Consider the following 16216-nt stretch of genomic DNA (forward strand, 5'->3'; position numbering starts at 1 on the left):
AACTGTTCAAAAGTTTGGGGTTAAAAAGGGTTTCCTTTTTTTTTGTTTAAGAAATTAATACTTTTATTCAGTAAGGATCCATTAAAGGGATACTCCACCCCAAAATGAAAATGTTGTCATTAATCACTTACACACTATATAATTCCAAACAGAAAAAGCTTTGTTCGTCTTCGGAACACAATTTAATATATTTTGGATGAAAACTGGGAGACTTGAGACTGTCCCATAGACTGCCAAGTAAATAGCAGTGTCAAGGTCCATAAAAGGTATGAAAGTCGTCGTCAGAATACTCAATCTGCCATCAGACGTGCAATCTGGGTTATATGAAGCGACGGGAATACTTTTTGTAAGCAAAGAAAACAAAAATAATGACTTTATTCAACAAGTTCTTTGACAACAGTCTCCTCTGTGTCTCTCTATATCACTGTATGCTGCGTATGCTCTTCTGCATCATCCACGCCACAAGGATGCACTGTTTTCTTTCAAATCAAAGCTAAATACACGTAGAAACAGTGTATCCTTGTGGCGCAGATGACACAGAAGAGCATACACAGCATACAGAGAGACACAGAGGAGACTGTTGTCATAGGAATTGTTGAATAAAGTCGTTATTTTTGTTTTCTTCGCTTACAAAAAGTGTTCTCGACGCTTCATATAACCCAGATTGCAGGTCTGGAATGACATGGCGTAAGTGATTAATGACAAAATTTTCATTTTGAGGTGGAGTATCCCTTTAAAGACATTTCTAATGTTACAAAATATTTCTATTTATTAAAATGCTGTTCTTTTGAGGTTTGTGTTCATCAGAGAATCCTGGGAGAAAAAGAAATGTTTTAGACAAAAATATTAAGCAGCACATAAGCAGTGTTTTTCTGTGGTTCAAGATGTTTCACCCGTTAGCTGGTTATTATTCCCCATCATTTAAGCTCAAAACAAACAATGACGTCCCAAATCTCAAGACAATTAATTGTTGGAGTCATTGCAGGCATCGAGATCCAGGTGTGAATTAATGTAAACTGCTGGGATCAGGATGAAAGGTAAGTAAGTAGCTGATAAATAGCATCACAGGCTTCAAAAATGGCTGTTTCACTTCATCACAAATGGTTATCTTCCTCTCTTAAATGACCCTTTTTTTCTCTCCAAAACTTTGACTTGAATGTCTGTGAACCTTGTCTTTTGGTGTAGTCCAGAGGTGTTTCAGCTTCTCCGTGCTGTGACAGCTATGATGTTCCTCATTACTGTGCTGCATATTGCTCTTCTTTCCCCTCAGGGTCCTGTTCTTTGGGTACACTGGGTCCTGGACCTTCTCTGCTAAGTCCTGGGAGTTCTGGATGTGATGTTCCACCTCGTCAAATAATGGTGACAGCCAGGAATGTGGCCAAGTGTCTCACAGTGTTCTATGACTATACTATTCTGCTGACATTCGGTTTGAGCTGAACTCCCTCTTTATTGTTGGGAACCTGTATGAACACTAAGAGGATTCCCTAGGGTAGAAGCAGGAGTAGAAGTTGCAGTTGGTAGTTTTTTCTAGGACTCAGTGAAAGCACAAATGAACTAAACACCACTTGAATTATATATTATGAGCTACGTGCATTCACTGAGGGGGAACGGTGAGCCCAGGGGCCTTCGTGATATTGTGACGTGGATTCATAGGCATTACTAGACCCACTTTCATCTCAGCTCAGGTGTGAATATGAATTCACTGTGAAACTTTTTGGTCACGTGATACTGACCTGTCAGTCTGAATATATAAAGGAAGAAAAGTTACCACTTCTATTCAAGATTCAAGTGGCTTTATTAGAATGATAAAGAAGGCTTTACATTACAAACATTGATAACATTAAATTACAGGCATACACATTTACAAACAATTAAAAAACACACAAACCAACAATGAGAGAGAATATTCAAGCTCTATTCAAGCCTATTTTAACAGAAAAACAAAGCAGTCATTTCTTTAGTTGCTTTTGGGGTTTCTTTGGAATTTAGAGGTTATAATTTTCCTTTTTGCAGGAGACAGTTTTACTATTTTTCACATTTATCCACAAAAATAGGAATATGCCCTCTGGATTGGATATAATATTTCCTTCGAGAAAGCTGGAGAATGCTGTATACATATTCAGTGGTGGACTGATTTTATTAAATGGTGGTCAAGTAAATTACATTTGCTCGAAACCAAAAATCAACTAGAAGATCATGGTATGTTTATGTCTGTCATTAATTGAATTTGTGCACATTACTACTGATAGTTTTAAGCACATTTCCAGACCTCTAGATGTGGTTTAGACAGTTGGATTGCAATAGATCCAACATGTCGTGGTTGATTTAACATTTGGCTTTTTAGACAACGGTTCTGCCCAAGACAAATAAAAAAATCTTATGTGGGAATGGAGAGCTTTAAATGTAAAACCTTGCTGATACAACTAACATTAAATTGTCACATCAACAGTTTTTCTGGAATCTGGAACCTTGCTAAAATATATATATATTTTTTTAAAGACATGTTGTAAACAAGTACCTTAGGGAAATAATTAAGGTCACATTTAATGTTTTATTATTATTATTATTATTATTATTATTATTATTAATTACAAATTTGAATTGGCTTTTATTTTTTGTATTTTCACCTTTCATATTTTTAATCCAAACACAGTTATGCCCAAAACACGTTACTAATGTACACCATGAGATGATGAAACAGTGATGTTTTTGTGAAATTTACATTTAAATTTACGCATTTTTATCCAAGGTCACTTACAATAGACATTGGTAATTTTTTCAGAAAACTGAACTATGACTTTATGTAAAAGTCATGAGATCAGCTTCACAAACATATTTATTTATTTTCTTAAATATGAAAATAAAATATGTAAAATATAAAAACTAAAGCAAATTCAAAATATTACTAAAACTATAATAGAATAGCCGTGTTATACTTCTCAGAGCTTCAGGAATAAATATGTCTCACCTTGTGTATGCATTATTAGCTTTTTTTTTTTGTAATGTTAAAGTCAGGAAAGCACATAGTGTGTTAGGAGAATGATGTGTCGACTCCCACACAGTTATTCAAAGACATTTACGGCAGGCTGAGGTGCTTCAGTTCAATAGCTCACAGGGATGCAGTCCACTTTAATTTATATATAACCTGTAGAGGAGAGTGTTCAGTCACTGCTGGACTGCAGAACCACTGCTAATGTGCCGCTGGTGATTCAGTTCATTTTCATGTGCGACTGGGACAAGACACGATGACAGAAATTTTAAAAATGCTTGAAAATATGTGTCATTTTCAGGATGTGTAATAAAAACTATAATATGGTTATAAATAGTTAGTGGAATCATAGTCAAAAGTTTGGGTTTGGTAAGACTTATAAAGTTTTTGAAGTCTCTTATGGTTACCAAAACTGCATCTAATCAGCATGATTAAACTGTATTTATTCAATAAAAAAGTATAGTCATTTTGTGAAATATTTTTACATTTTAAATTAAGTCTTTTCTATTTTATTTTCAATTTAATGCATCCTTGCTAAATAGAACTATGAATTTATTGGCATAGTTATCGATTTATTAAAGTAGAAATAAAATAATTTATTTACTGAGAATGTTAAAAAAAAAAAAAAATCTTACAAACATTTTAAACTGAGGGAAATCTTACGATCAGAGTGGAAACAAGAATTAGGTCAAATGCTGACATCTAGTGGTGTGTTCACACACAACATCTATTCATCAAGGCTGGACAGCACTGATTCCGGCGCTGAGAAAAAAATGCATGCAAGTATTTTCAGATAAGTTCAGTAATTGAGACACAGCACACATTTGAGAGCAGTCACTATACTTTATTTGAGGGGAATAGTAGCATAAAATTTCATCTGTACATTATGTAACAATTACGTCTGATCAGGCCCTGAATGCGTTAAATACTCAAGAGAAAGTTTGACAAACATGGCATTGTCCAGCACAACAGTAATACAGCTGCTCGCACCTAAAATGCAGAGTTTTGGTAAAGTGGAGACATTCACTCAGTGTTGTAGTTGAGAAGAAACAAGGTCACTGAAGACCCAAAAAGTGTCTGAGAGAAAAGACAGAGAGAGAAGCTGCTGGTCGAATCCCAGGAGCAATACTTGCAACGCTGCACCATGTTGTCTGTCGTGCTACACTGTTTGTTCAATCTTATGAACGCTGTGAGTGGAAGTCTGAGGTAAAGGATTGATTCTTTAATAGTGTTCTATTTATCTGACCAGTTTTAAAAATAGCATCACTTCTCATTGATCCAGTAAAGAAGAATGACAGTTGGGCCATGATATAAATTAATAAAACTAAAATACAGATGTACAAAATTAACATTAAAATATTTAATAATAATAATAATAATATCAATAAGGATTTTTTTCGAGACATTAAAAAAAAAAAGAAGAAGAAGAAGAAGAAGAAAAAAAACTCATGCTCTTTTCACAATCTAAAACAACATTCATATGTACATACGGTGCATTTACAATTGAGTCCTTTACTGAACACGGGATTTTTAAAGTTTGGCTTTACATCTTATTCAACCTTCATCCCAGATTACCTAGAAAACTAGAAAACCAAAAACAGACAAGGAAACAGGACAGCACCCGGTAAAAACACAACAGGCCAGCAGCAGTCACTCAGCTTATTGAATCGTCTGTAGTGTTTACAATCGAAAGTTAAATCACAAGAATCTCACGGGAGATGCTGTTAGACCAGAGCACTCATCCTGCAAATTAACCAGTACTTTAGTTTGGTCTTATAACTGACTGACCTTAAATTTTGCATCTACAGTGTCCAACTGAGGGCCTTTGAAAGATGGCATGAAAGATGGCATGGGCCCTTGTTTAATTTACCACCCTGACACCAGTCAGATGAAGTAAAACAGAATGAGCTGGCTGAGAATGCTACAGTAGAGAGAGATAGAGAGCTTTCATTGAAAGGGCTTGATTGCATACTGTTGTATGGACCTGAACATTGTCAAATGCATCATACTGTAAAAGAACTGTGAAAGCAAAACAAACCAAAAATGAGCCACTGAATTTTATGAATCTTATATCACAATTTGTTCAGACAGGCAACAGATATTCGATTTTGTATCAGTTTAAAATCAGTTCAGATGTCCGTAGTCTGAATGGATTAAAACAAACAAACAAACATGAAATGCATTGTTTACAAACTGGATTCAAACCACAGCAGTATGTGGTTTGAAATCAGATTAAAATCAGGTTTTTACAAACGTGTTGAGTCAGTATGGTCAGATCAGATCTCAATTCATTTTTTCACCATTTAGGATGACGTAACTAGTATTGAAAGCAAAATGAAACGAAAATGAGCCACCAAGATCATTTGTTCAGACAGGAAGCATAAATCTGATTTAGAATCTGATTCAAATCAGTTTAGTTGTTTGTAGTCTGAATGGGGGGATTTTTTTTTCTTTTTTTTTTTTACAATTCTGTTACAAATCACATGAATATTTGGTTTTAAATCAGATTTTCAGAAATGCATCCAGCGTGAAATTTTTACAAACCTGATTGAAATCAAATTAATATGTGGTTTCAAGTCAGATTAATTTCAGTTTCATTGTGAACAGTCAATTTAGATTTAGTCAGATTAGAGCAGTTTTTTCATCATCTGGGATGCAATGCGATAGTAATAACTGATATTGGGTCCGAACAAATGGGTCAAATTTCGAGTTTGAAAAGTTCGAATTTGAAAATCAAATTGGATTCAAGTGCAGTGTGAACGAAGCCTAAGAGCAGCAGCAGCTTTCTTTTGAAAGACTGTGTCAGCCAGTCGGCAAAGAGTTACTGCATGTGTTCGGTCCCCATTACATCATATTATTAGCTTAATACTCTCAGACAACCATTCGTCATATGCATAGCCTGACGTTGACTTCAGTTTGTGATGTACATTATGGTTGAAGCAAACAGCTAGGCGCTTGTATTTTTACCACACTGGAAGTGGCCTGTGAGCTGTGAAACAGTCCCTGCTTAGGATGTTATTGCACATAATATGACCACACTAATAGGGTGTTATATTAAGGGCCCTTGCATACATAATATAACAAGGGTCACCAGAATGGCACCAGAGGGCTCAAAGCAAAGGGAAACGCTTCCTGAGACATACTGAGATACAGTTCTTGTAGAAGTGTGTAGAAGGTCGCCTGGTTGCTGATCTGAAACCAGTTTGACGTGTCACTCATGAGGTCGGGCTTCATGAGAAGGGAGGTTCAAATGCAGCGCACGAGGGCGGCCTTCTACTCGCAACGCGACAGAAGCGGACAGTGAGAAGACTGTAGAAGACCAAGACTGGATGATTCCCAATGAAAATGGAAATGAAAGAAAAAGAGTGACGCCCTGAAGACAGGAAATAACTTCAGATTAACGAATAAAGAAGGGGTTTCCATGACTGCTAATGGGATCTCATGCACAAGCTCCACATGATAACAAAGGTTTGAAAAACAAAGAAACTAAAAAATTAACCAAAAGAAAAGAAAACAAGGCATGCACATACGTCAATGTTGTAAGGACACCGCAAACCTATATTGGTAAGTGCTTCTGTATTATTTTCACAAAATTCATATTTTCAGGGATTTTTTTCTTCTCAACAGGTCTCGATATAGGTCAAAAATTGTTTTAATAAACAAACAGTCACAATGCTAAAAAAAAAAAGTATCACATTTTAAACAGCAGGGCAACACAGAGAACAACTAAAAGAAAGAAGGCAGAACACTGGTTTATGAATGGCCATCGTTTCTTGGCATAATCTGTCATATAAAAAAAGTTTTCCCCGTATTTAAAAAGCTTCCGTGCCAAATGGAGGTCATCGAAAAGCCTCTTTTTTATATCATATAGTGTTACAAAACAAACGTATTATTAGGATGAGAAACTGAGGTATACCTTGTCGAGAGGTTGGTGGTTATCTGACATAAACCATCAAAACCCTCACAGAAAACACATGTACATCAGCGTCACACCACAAACACCCATTAACACAAAACCTGAACAGCAGCCAGCCAACACTACACATTCAAAAAGCTGTTTCTTATTGGCATTACAATAGTCATTCATACGAACACATTAAATGTGTCTTTTTTTACATGGACGTTGCCCTTTTTATACTGAAATGACACGAGCGCCGTGCGGAGGAGGAGTCTCCTTTACTCCTTGAATGTGAAAGTTTATCCTCCGAGCAGAGAAACGACAACAAAGAGGTTCGATTTGATGTTGGTTTATAATCCATCCGTCCTTACCAGAGCGCCCCGTGGTACTAGTTTATATATACACACAAATACAATAACGTAGCTGGCTCCAGGTAAACCTGTATTAAACCCAGATTCGGCACAAAATGCATCATCTGCATTTGCTCCAGCCTTAAGTACAGGACGATCATCCAGCATGTCTGAAGCCAGCCATCAGAACAGCAGTCCACCACCATCTCCGACGTGTCTTTTCTGTTCGGTCAGCCCAAAATTCACATGCTGATATCCTCTAGTCATAGACTGGACTCCTTAGGGGGATAGTCCACATTGGTCACCATGGTTACAACGGTGACTATTTCCTCTGGGGCGGAGACGGTGGTCTGCCGCTGCATTTGGATCACACGTTCCTCGACGCAGCCCGCGGAGAGACGCGCCTCAGCCTCGTGGTCCCAACATTCCTCTATAGTCTCGCACAGCATGGCCAGACCTTAGAGACAAATGAACATGTTTTATATCAAGCATAATATTCACTTAATTTAAATCTTCAGTTGCGGTGAGGTTTAATGATGATTACGTACCGGATGTTTCTGCCAGCACTCTCTGAGAGTGGGCCGAAGCTTTTTGTGGACCACCACCTCCTGCATGTCCTCTAGAGTGGGGTGCTGGCCCACCTCCTCCTCAAACGGAAGCATGTACTCATCCACTGGACCTTAAGAAACAATGAACAAACATCCGCTCAGGAAGTTCTACCATTGAAGGCATTTTTTTTGTTGTTGTTTTTTTGCAAGGAATGTCAGAATTCACATGAACTTTAAACATGAGCTAAATGTGGTAATGCAATCATTTTTAACATTTACAATTCATCTCAAAATCATTTTGAGCTGTGTAAAAATAATTTAAAATGTAATTTTGAAAAGAATGTAGGGTATCAGCCCCGAATCAGACAATTAAAGATTCGATCAGGAGCATGGTTGAAACATGAGGAGCCGAATTCCACAGAAAGGCTCAGGACACAGGATGTTGTAAATCAAATCCTAGTGCAGCCAGTCTGAAGCAAGCCTAACCAAGCAACTCTTTCACAAACAGGGTTGCTGCAGGATTTTTGAGCTCAAATTTAAGACTTGTTAAGACCTTTTTTAAGGCCTGCACAAATAAAATTAATACCATATAATCAGGGTAGGGCAATGCCTATGGTAAACTATTAAACTGTAAAATGACTAAAAAAAGCATGATTTACAGTTCAGATACAAGTTTTTACAAAAACTAAAAGTTTTATAAAATCATACAGTTCACATTTTAGCCTTTAAACCATTTTAAAGAAATTTGATGAGTCAAAATTATTAATTATTATAATAACTTAAACATCAATTAATTATTTTATTAATTAAATAACTTACAAACACATTTTACTGTTTAGATTTTTATAATGAATTATCTTATCATCGATCCACCAGTTCACATTTACAGATCTGTGTGTTTGCAGGGTAAACATAGGTCAATTTTCACATTAGTCTGAACAAAAAACAACCCAATGTTCCTGCAATACCGGAGGCTGCAGATCTAGGATCACATTTCTAGGACCTGATTCAAACATCACAAAAACAGATGCAAAGATTAGATCTATGGATACTATTCATTTTTAAGTGTTCGAGGGGGTTTCAGCAATCTCCATTTAGCCTATTTAGCTGTGCAAAACTAGTACTAGTAAAATTAGTATTTGTATTCAAGTTATTTTACATTTATTAAAGTACTAATAATCACACTAATTTGTACCACAATTGTTTTACAGTTTACTGCACTTAAAGTGGGTCACACATCAGACGTGAGGTGCTGTGCTGCAAATGAACTGAAGTCTTGCGCAGACACAAGTCTTTCTTTCCAAGAAAACTGAATTTAAAACCAGAATATATATAGAATATATTGAAATAAATTAGGTTAAATATTTCAAGAAGGGTACCAATGGGTATGTTTAGGGTTAGGAGTTGGTTAGGACAATAATGAAGTGTATATAATTAAACAAATGCATAATTCCTTAATGATAATAATAATAATATACAGAATTGAATAGCAATTGCTATAAAATTAACTGCTTATGCATACAGTGCCTATAGAAAGCCTTTATCCCCCTTCGTTTTTTTTTCACATTTTGTTATGTTATGATATTATGTTAAACTGCTTTAAATGTCTTTCAGGAAACACTGAAAAAATGACACTGCACAAGTCTTCATACCCTTTGCTTTGACACTTGAAATTTAGATCAGGAGCATTCTAGTTTCACTGGATCATCTTTGAAATGTTTCTATACTCCGACTAGAGTTAACCTGTGGCAAATTCAGTTGATTGGACATGATTTGGAAAGGCACACACACCTGCCTATATAAAGTTTAACAGCTGAAATGGATGTCAGAGCAAAAACTAAGCCATGAGGTCAAAGGAATGGCCTGCAGAGCTGAAAGACAGGCTTGTGTTGAGACAGATCTGAGGAAGACTACAAAAAATTCTGCTGTGTTGAAGGTTCACAGGAGCATTTGGCCTCCATAATAATCCTTAATGGATGAAATTTAAAACAATCAGGACTCTTTCTAGATCTAGCCTCCTGGCCAAACTAAGCAATCGAATGAGAAGGGTCTTGGTTAGAGAGGTAACCAAGACACTAATGGTCACTCTGGTTGAGCTCCATGATCTTATTTGGAGACTGGAAAAACTAACAGAAGGACAAACATCAATGAGATGCTCAAAGTGACCAAACTCAAGCTTCTCCTCAGTAAAGATACATGAAACCTTGATTGGAATGTACAAAAATACACCTAAATAACTCTCAGTCTATAAAAAAAAAAAAAAAAAAAAAAACAGATTCTCTGGTCTGATGAACCTCAATTCCTCATTCATGTCTGATGGAAACCAAGCACCGCTTATCACCTGCATAATACCATCCCAACGTTGAAGCATGGAGGTGACAGCATCATGCAGGGGGGTATTTTTCAGCTCCATGGACTGGGGAAGTGATCAGAAAAGACGGAAAGCTGAATGCAGCTAAATACAGAGATATCCTTAATGAAAACCTGGTTCAGAGTGGCCCAGCCAGAGTTGGGACTTGGAGACAATCAGACATCTTTGGAGAAACCTATAAATGCCTGTCCACCGATGGTCCCCAGCCAACCTGACAGAGCTTGAGATGATCTAAAGAGAAGAATGACAAAAAAAACAACAACAACAAAAAAAGCAGACGTGCAAAGCTTGTTGCATCATACCCCAAAAGACCTGAGGCCGTAATTGTTGCCAAAGTGCTTCAACTTAGTTTTGAGTTAAGGGTATGAAGACTTGTGCAATGTCATTTTTTCAGTGTTTCCTTTGGAATAAATTTGCTAAGTTGTGCTAAATCCGGGTTTTGCTGTGTCATTATGGTGAGTGGGGTGTAGATTTATGAAAAAAAAAAAGTAATTTAAAGCAGTTTAACATAATGCAACATAAAATGTAAAAAAAAAAAAAAAAAAAAAAAAAAAAAAAATGAAGGGGTATGAAGACTTTCTGCAGGCACTGTACATACATAACATAAAAAAAAATCTATAGGGTCCTAGAAATGCGGTCCTGAAACTACAGCCTCTGGTATTGCAGGAATACCCTCAACAACAGCCTTATTGAAAATGCACATGCATTCTCTGCCAGCAGAAGGTGCTTTCGGATCGATTTCACTGGTAACGGCAGAACACAAAGCAGCTCAGCACAGGACTCTGAAACGTGCGCAGCGCTCATATTTATTCAATAAAATCATAGCCTTTTGAAGTTTAATCGTCACATTAAGCCATATCACAATTCTGGTCTGTACCCAAATTTAAGACCTCTTGAAATCGTAATTAAGACTTCCTTGTACAATTTATGTCTTTTTATGACCTTAAATTTAATACAAGTAAATTTAAGATATTTTAAGACTTTTTAAGGAACCGCGGGAACCCTGACAAAACAGCTTTCAACATTAACCAAAAGAACAATTGACAATTCCAACACAGGAAGGAGATTGTCAATTTTGGGGCAAGTAAGCAAGATTGATGGTCAAAGAGATGCACAGCCTGACCATCACATGTAACCCAATGATAGTAATCATGATCACAAGCTCTTTGGACTGCTATCCGCCACCCAGAACAAAGACCAGGCACCTTCAAGACCTTCTGATCTTTTGTTCCTCACAAAGCACACTCTCACGTTCACAGAATGACAGAGATCTATGTGTGCCTTTTTCACACATAGATGCAACTAAAACCATCTTAAAAGGACTTATAAACAAATATCAGTCCCTTACATAACTTCATATCATATATGTAACCCACACATTTAACTATCATGTTTCTAATCACTTACTGTGTATGTCTTTTTAATAACTCTTGAATAGCTTAAGGGTTCATATTCATGTTTAGTATGTGTGTGTTTCAATCTTCTTGCTTGAAATGTTTCTGCCAATCAATTATTTGTCAAATGTATCATTCTTGTTATAGGAATCATGTCCAAAATTATACTCTGCGAGAGCGGGAAAATTCAGACCATGTGATTGATAAGATCACATTTGATTTATGAATGGGGCGGAGAAATATACAATGCCCTGTGCAAAGACAATATCTAATTGGTTAAGACACCATTTGGAAGGTGTCCCACAGCCCCGTTTAAATACTCAGGACACCATCAAAATTGGGCTTTTAGTTTTAGCTTTTAGCTTTGGCTTTTAGCTTTTGCTTTTAGTCATGCCTGCTTTTAGCCTTTTAGCTCTTTAGCTTTTTGGTCATGGCTTGTAGCCGTGCTTTTTAGCTTTTTAGTGCTCTTTGAGCATTCTCTGGCTTGCACACCAGGTGCTCCTCCAAAACCATGAGGAGAAACGCCACCTAGTCTCGTCAAACTTATTCTTTTACTTTAGTTTCTTTTCTTTTCCGTTGAGAGTTTCGTGTTCTGAGTTAAGTTTTTGTAACGCCGTGTCTCCAAGTCTGACCTCGAGTGCCTGCCTAAAGCTACAACCAGCCCACAACTCCGCATCGTCAGCCAACGCCCAACCACGGGCTTCCCAAGACGTCACTTCAACGACTACTGAACTTCCAGCCAATCAGTAACCTCGGGAAACCCCCTTTTCGAAGACAACAAAGGGAACCCCTTTACACAGGCAGCACAAGTAACTTACCTCCAGATTCTGAGCTGAACTGGTGTATCTAATATAATTTTAAACTCACTGAGGAACTCAATGCGAGGGTTAATTAAGTGACTGATGGTTGTTCATGTCTATGCAATTTCACGTATTGCTGTAAACTTGGGATTTCACATTTTCATTCTCTTAAACTCATTCTTTCCTAACTTTCTTTCTTCCTGCAATTTGTGTGAATGTGTGAGTGTGTGTGCTTATGTGTTAGATTAGTTTACATGACTTAGATCAGTGGTTTTCAACCTGTGGGCCGCGGCCCCCTAGTGGGTCGCGATGGTATTGCAGGTGGGCCGCCAATTACTATTAAAAGAAATAATAATATTGTTAATATATGTAAAAATGTCTAAGTCATAACATAATAACATCATTTCATATATACATATATATATATATATATATATATATATATATATATATATATATATATATATATATATATATATATATATATATATATAATTAAATAACAAAAAATAAATATTAAACTGTAACTGCTTTCACTATTCGAGCTCGCTGATTGGTTTAAGAATAAATCGTGTTTTTATTTTTCCCTTCAACGCAGCAGCTGCATGCAGCGGAGCTGCTCATTGGTTTCTCACCAGTTTTTTCACTCTATATCTGCTCTCATAAATCGCTTTCAACACGATCCCTACTCAATTCTTGCTCCGCCCACCCGCTGCCGAGCTCTGCCTGGATCTGTGCTTGCTCCGCTGGCTGTCTACCCGCTGCCGAGCTCTGCCTGGATCTGGTTTTTCCGTTTTGCTGAGCGGTGCCAGCCCAAGTTATTTTATGTTCATTGCCAGTTCATTAAGTAAAGATAGTTAACAATCTAGCTTCTGAGTACTAAGTTATTAACCCAACAATAGCGGGGTCAGTTCATTTTTTTGCAGTGGGCCGCGCAAACATATGTGTTTGGTTGTGTGGGCCGCAAGTTGAAAAAGGTTGGGAACCACTGTCTTAGATTTATCTAATGAAGCCTTATTAATATTGAAAAGAGAAGTATCTTGTGCTTTGTGCTTACAGTTAATGTCTTAAACTGCCGATCTTGTTACTGTGCTAATTAATAGTGTTTTCAAAAAACATTTCTCAAAGTATCTTCTTTTATGCTTCTCAGAAGAAAGAAAGTCTTTCAGGTTTTGAATGACTTGAGAGTGAGTTAATTATGACAATTTTCCATTTGTGTGCGTACCTTTAGTAGTTCTTGGCATCAAAGTTTTTAAAAACCCCTGGGTTAGAGTTTTGCTGGGAGAATAAAACTACATATCTTCCCATGTGCATCAAAAAATGGAATTAAATAACTGCTGATAAAAACTGACAAATTAAAATAAGATAGGATAAATATTCAATATCGAAAAAATAACATTCTTCCACATTATCAACAAATGCCAAACAAAGAGAAGACACTTTGGAGAAGTAGCTAAACAGAATGACTTTTAACCACCTGATCTGCCATCACACTCTATCATCCGTTCAATCCCATCATGCACTGTACTCAATGAGGTTGTCACAAATGATGACCTCTGTCACAACAGTCCCTGAGGTCTGCTTCACTTTCCACACCTGATCAATATTGTTCCATTAGACCAGAGACCAATAATCAATAATAGTGATTGTGAACTTACTGCACTTACAGTGACAGGCTTATTCAGGAGCCCAAGTGATAGTAAAACATACTGGAAAATGTGTTTGTGGGATCATGGAGTGCTGCCAGACCAGTTACAACTCAAATGTCAATCAAATTTCTATAAAATAGCTGATATAACTGCACAGTTTGATGTCAAAATAATCCAAGAAGAATAGCAGCTCATGTCTTCGTACCATCAGATGCAGTGCAACGGGCCGCCAGCTCCCACAGCACCAGTCCCACTGCATACATGTCTATCCGGAGGAAAGCATCTCGCTGGAAGTTGATGGCTCCCTCCAACACCTCTGGGGCCATGTAACGTCTGGTTCCCACCTGAAGTGCACAGAGTTAGCATAACAGATTAAAATGATTAGCACAACAGATTAAAATGGAACATCTATGTGCATATAGTATGCCTTGATAAGTAGTGAATTATGGGCAAGGGTCCAGCTGCAAGAGCAACTATTACTATTAGTGAAATATGTGAGAATGTTTAAATGATGTAGATACATACAATGCTTGAACATGCCAATAATAAATAGTGCTGTCAAACGATTAATCGCGATTAATTCCAAAATAAGTTTTTGTTTGCATAATATATGTGTGTGTACTGTGTATATGTATTCTGTATATATAGACACACACACATGCATGCATATATATTTCAGAAAAATATGTTATGTTTATATATTAAATAATAAATATAGACATGTAAATACTTTCAAAATACATACTGTATGTATGTGTATTTATATATACAAAATAAATATACACAGAACACACACATATATCATGCAAACAAAAACTTTTATTTTGGATGAGATTAATCGTTTGACAGCACTAATAATAAAATGCTGCATATGCAGTGGGGAACTACAGTTGTGGCCTAATGGATAGAGTGTCGGACTTGTAACCCGAAGGTCATGGGTTCGAGTCTCAGGTCGGTGGGGGGAGTGAATAACCAGCACTCTCTTCCACCCTTGAGCAAGGCACAGAACCCCCAACTTGCTCCCCGGGCAGCCGCAGCATTGGCTGCCCACTACTCCATGTGTGTGTCTACTGCTGTGTGTGTGCACTTGGATGGGTTAAAAGCAGAGCACAAATTCTGAGTATGGGTCGACATACTTGGCCATACTCCACTTATGTTTTGTACTTCTTGTATAATATACAGGACTCGACATTAAGCTTTGACGTGCTTGAACTTCGGACAAGTAAATCAGTCATTCACTTGTCAGAGTAAAAAAGTTACTTGTCCGGGGGGAAAAAGCTTTTTTTTTTTTTGCCGCAAATGTAATTTATTCTGACGCAATAGTCTCACCAGTGCTCTATCAGGTATTACATTAATCACCATATTTGTGATATTTGCCTTAAATTGATTGCTGTTACACTTTATAACTTTATGAAGGACAATATTCTCCTAACCTGACTAAATATACATGTCACCATTTACACCAATTTCTTAAATTTGATCAATATATCAAGTAAGAATAATAAGACAGTATATGGTTGTTACTATTCAAATGAAATCAGTGTCAACAGACTCCATCTTTCAACTGCAGAGGAAACACAGAAGCTGCATTGAAAGTGCCATTTAGGTGTATTTACTCTATTTACATAAATTCATTTACTCAAAATTGCAAATGCATAAATAATGTTATTAGATTAATGTTTTACTTTTTTGACATACAAATATGAAATGTTGATAAAATGCAATGATACCTTTAAATATGAAATTAAACCACAAACCAAGTCACAGTCTTAATGAGTGAATCATTGATTCAACCGCTTCGTTCAAACAAATGAAGAAAGTGACTGTCTTTATAAATGGCTCACTGAATCATTGACTCGTTCAAAAATGCTGAATCATTCAGTAACGAAAGACTGTTGTGTGTTGCTCGGAGATGCGCGACTGTTCTGCTGTGGCTTTGTTTATAACAATTTTCATTAGCAAAATGGAGCAAAAATGATCAATAATGTGTCTAAAATGTAAGTCTGTTAATATTCTTTGTTTATTGAACTAAAGTTATATAAAATCAAAATCACATTTGCAATCGTGCTGAAAGTCGGGAAAACATGACACTTGGTCATGTGTTACATATATTACATAGAATATTTATATTTTTTTCTACCGCAGCATGTTTGTTTCTTTGTGTGCGCTGTTGCGCTTATAGTTTGGATTTCTCTGCGAGTCAGACAGGTTGCACGA

The 16216-nt window shown here is 36.7% G+C and overlaps 1 protein-coding gene across 4 annotated transcripts in view; it reads right to left on the reverse strand.

Moving 5' to 3' along the window:
* Positions 1-7018: 7018 nt before the first annotated feature.
* The window catches only part of LOC109102232 (activin receptor type-2A-like), a 51837-nt gene continuing 42639 nt past the window's right edge, over positions 7019-16216 (reverse strand). For all 4 annotated transcript variants that reach the window (XM_042763734.1, XM_042763732.1, XM_042763735.1 and 1 more), the window contains 3 exons: positions 14205-14343; positions 7786-7916; positions 7019-7695 (listed from right to left, as the gene is read on the reverse strand). In XM_042763734.1, coding sequence (XP_042619668.1) covers positions 7501-7695; positions 7786-7916; positions 14205-14343 — 465 coding nt within the window. In that variant the 3' untranslated portion in view covers positions 7019-7500. The remainder of the gene's footprint in view (positions 7696-7785; positions 7917-14204; positions 14344-16216) is intronic.

This window comes from Cyprinus carpio, chromosome A9 (genome assembly GCF_018340385.1).
Source record: "Cyprinus carpio isolate SPL01 chromosome A9, ASM1834038v1, whole genome shotgun sequence".
Lineage (NCBI taxonomy): Eukaryota > Metazoa > Chordata > Actinopteri > Cypriniformes > Cyprinidae > Cyprinus > Cyprinus carpio.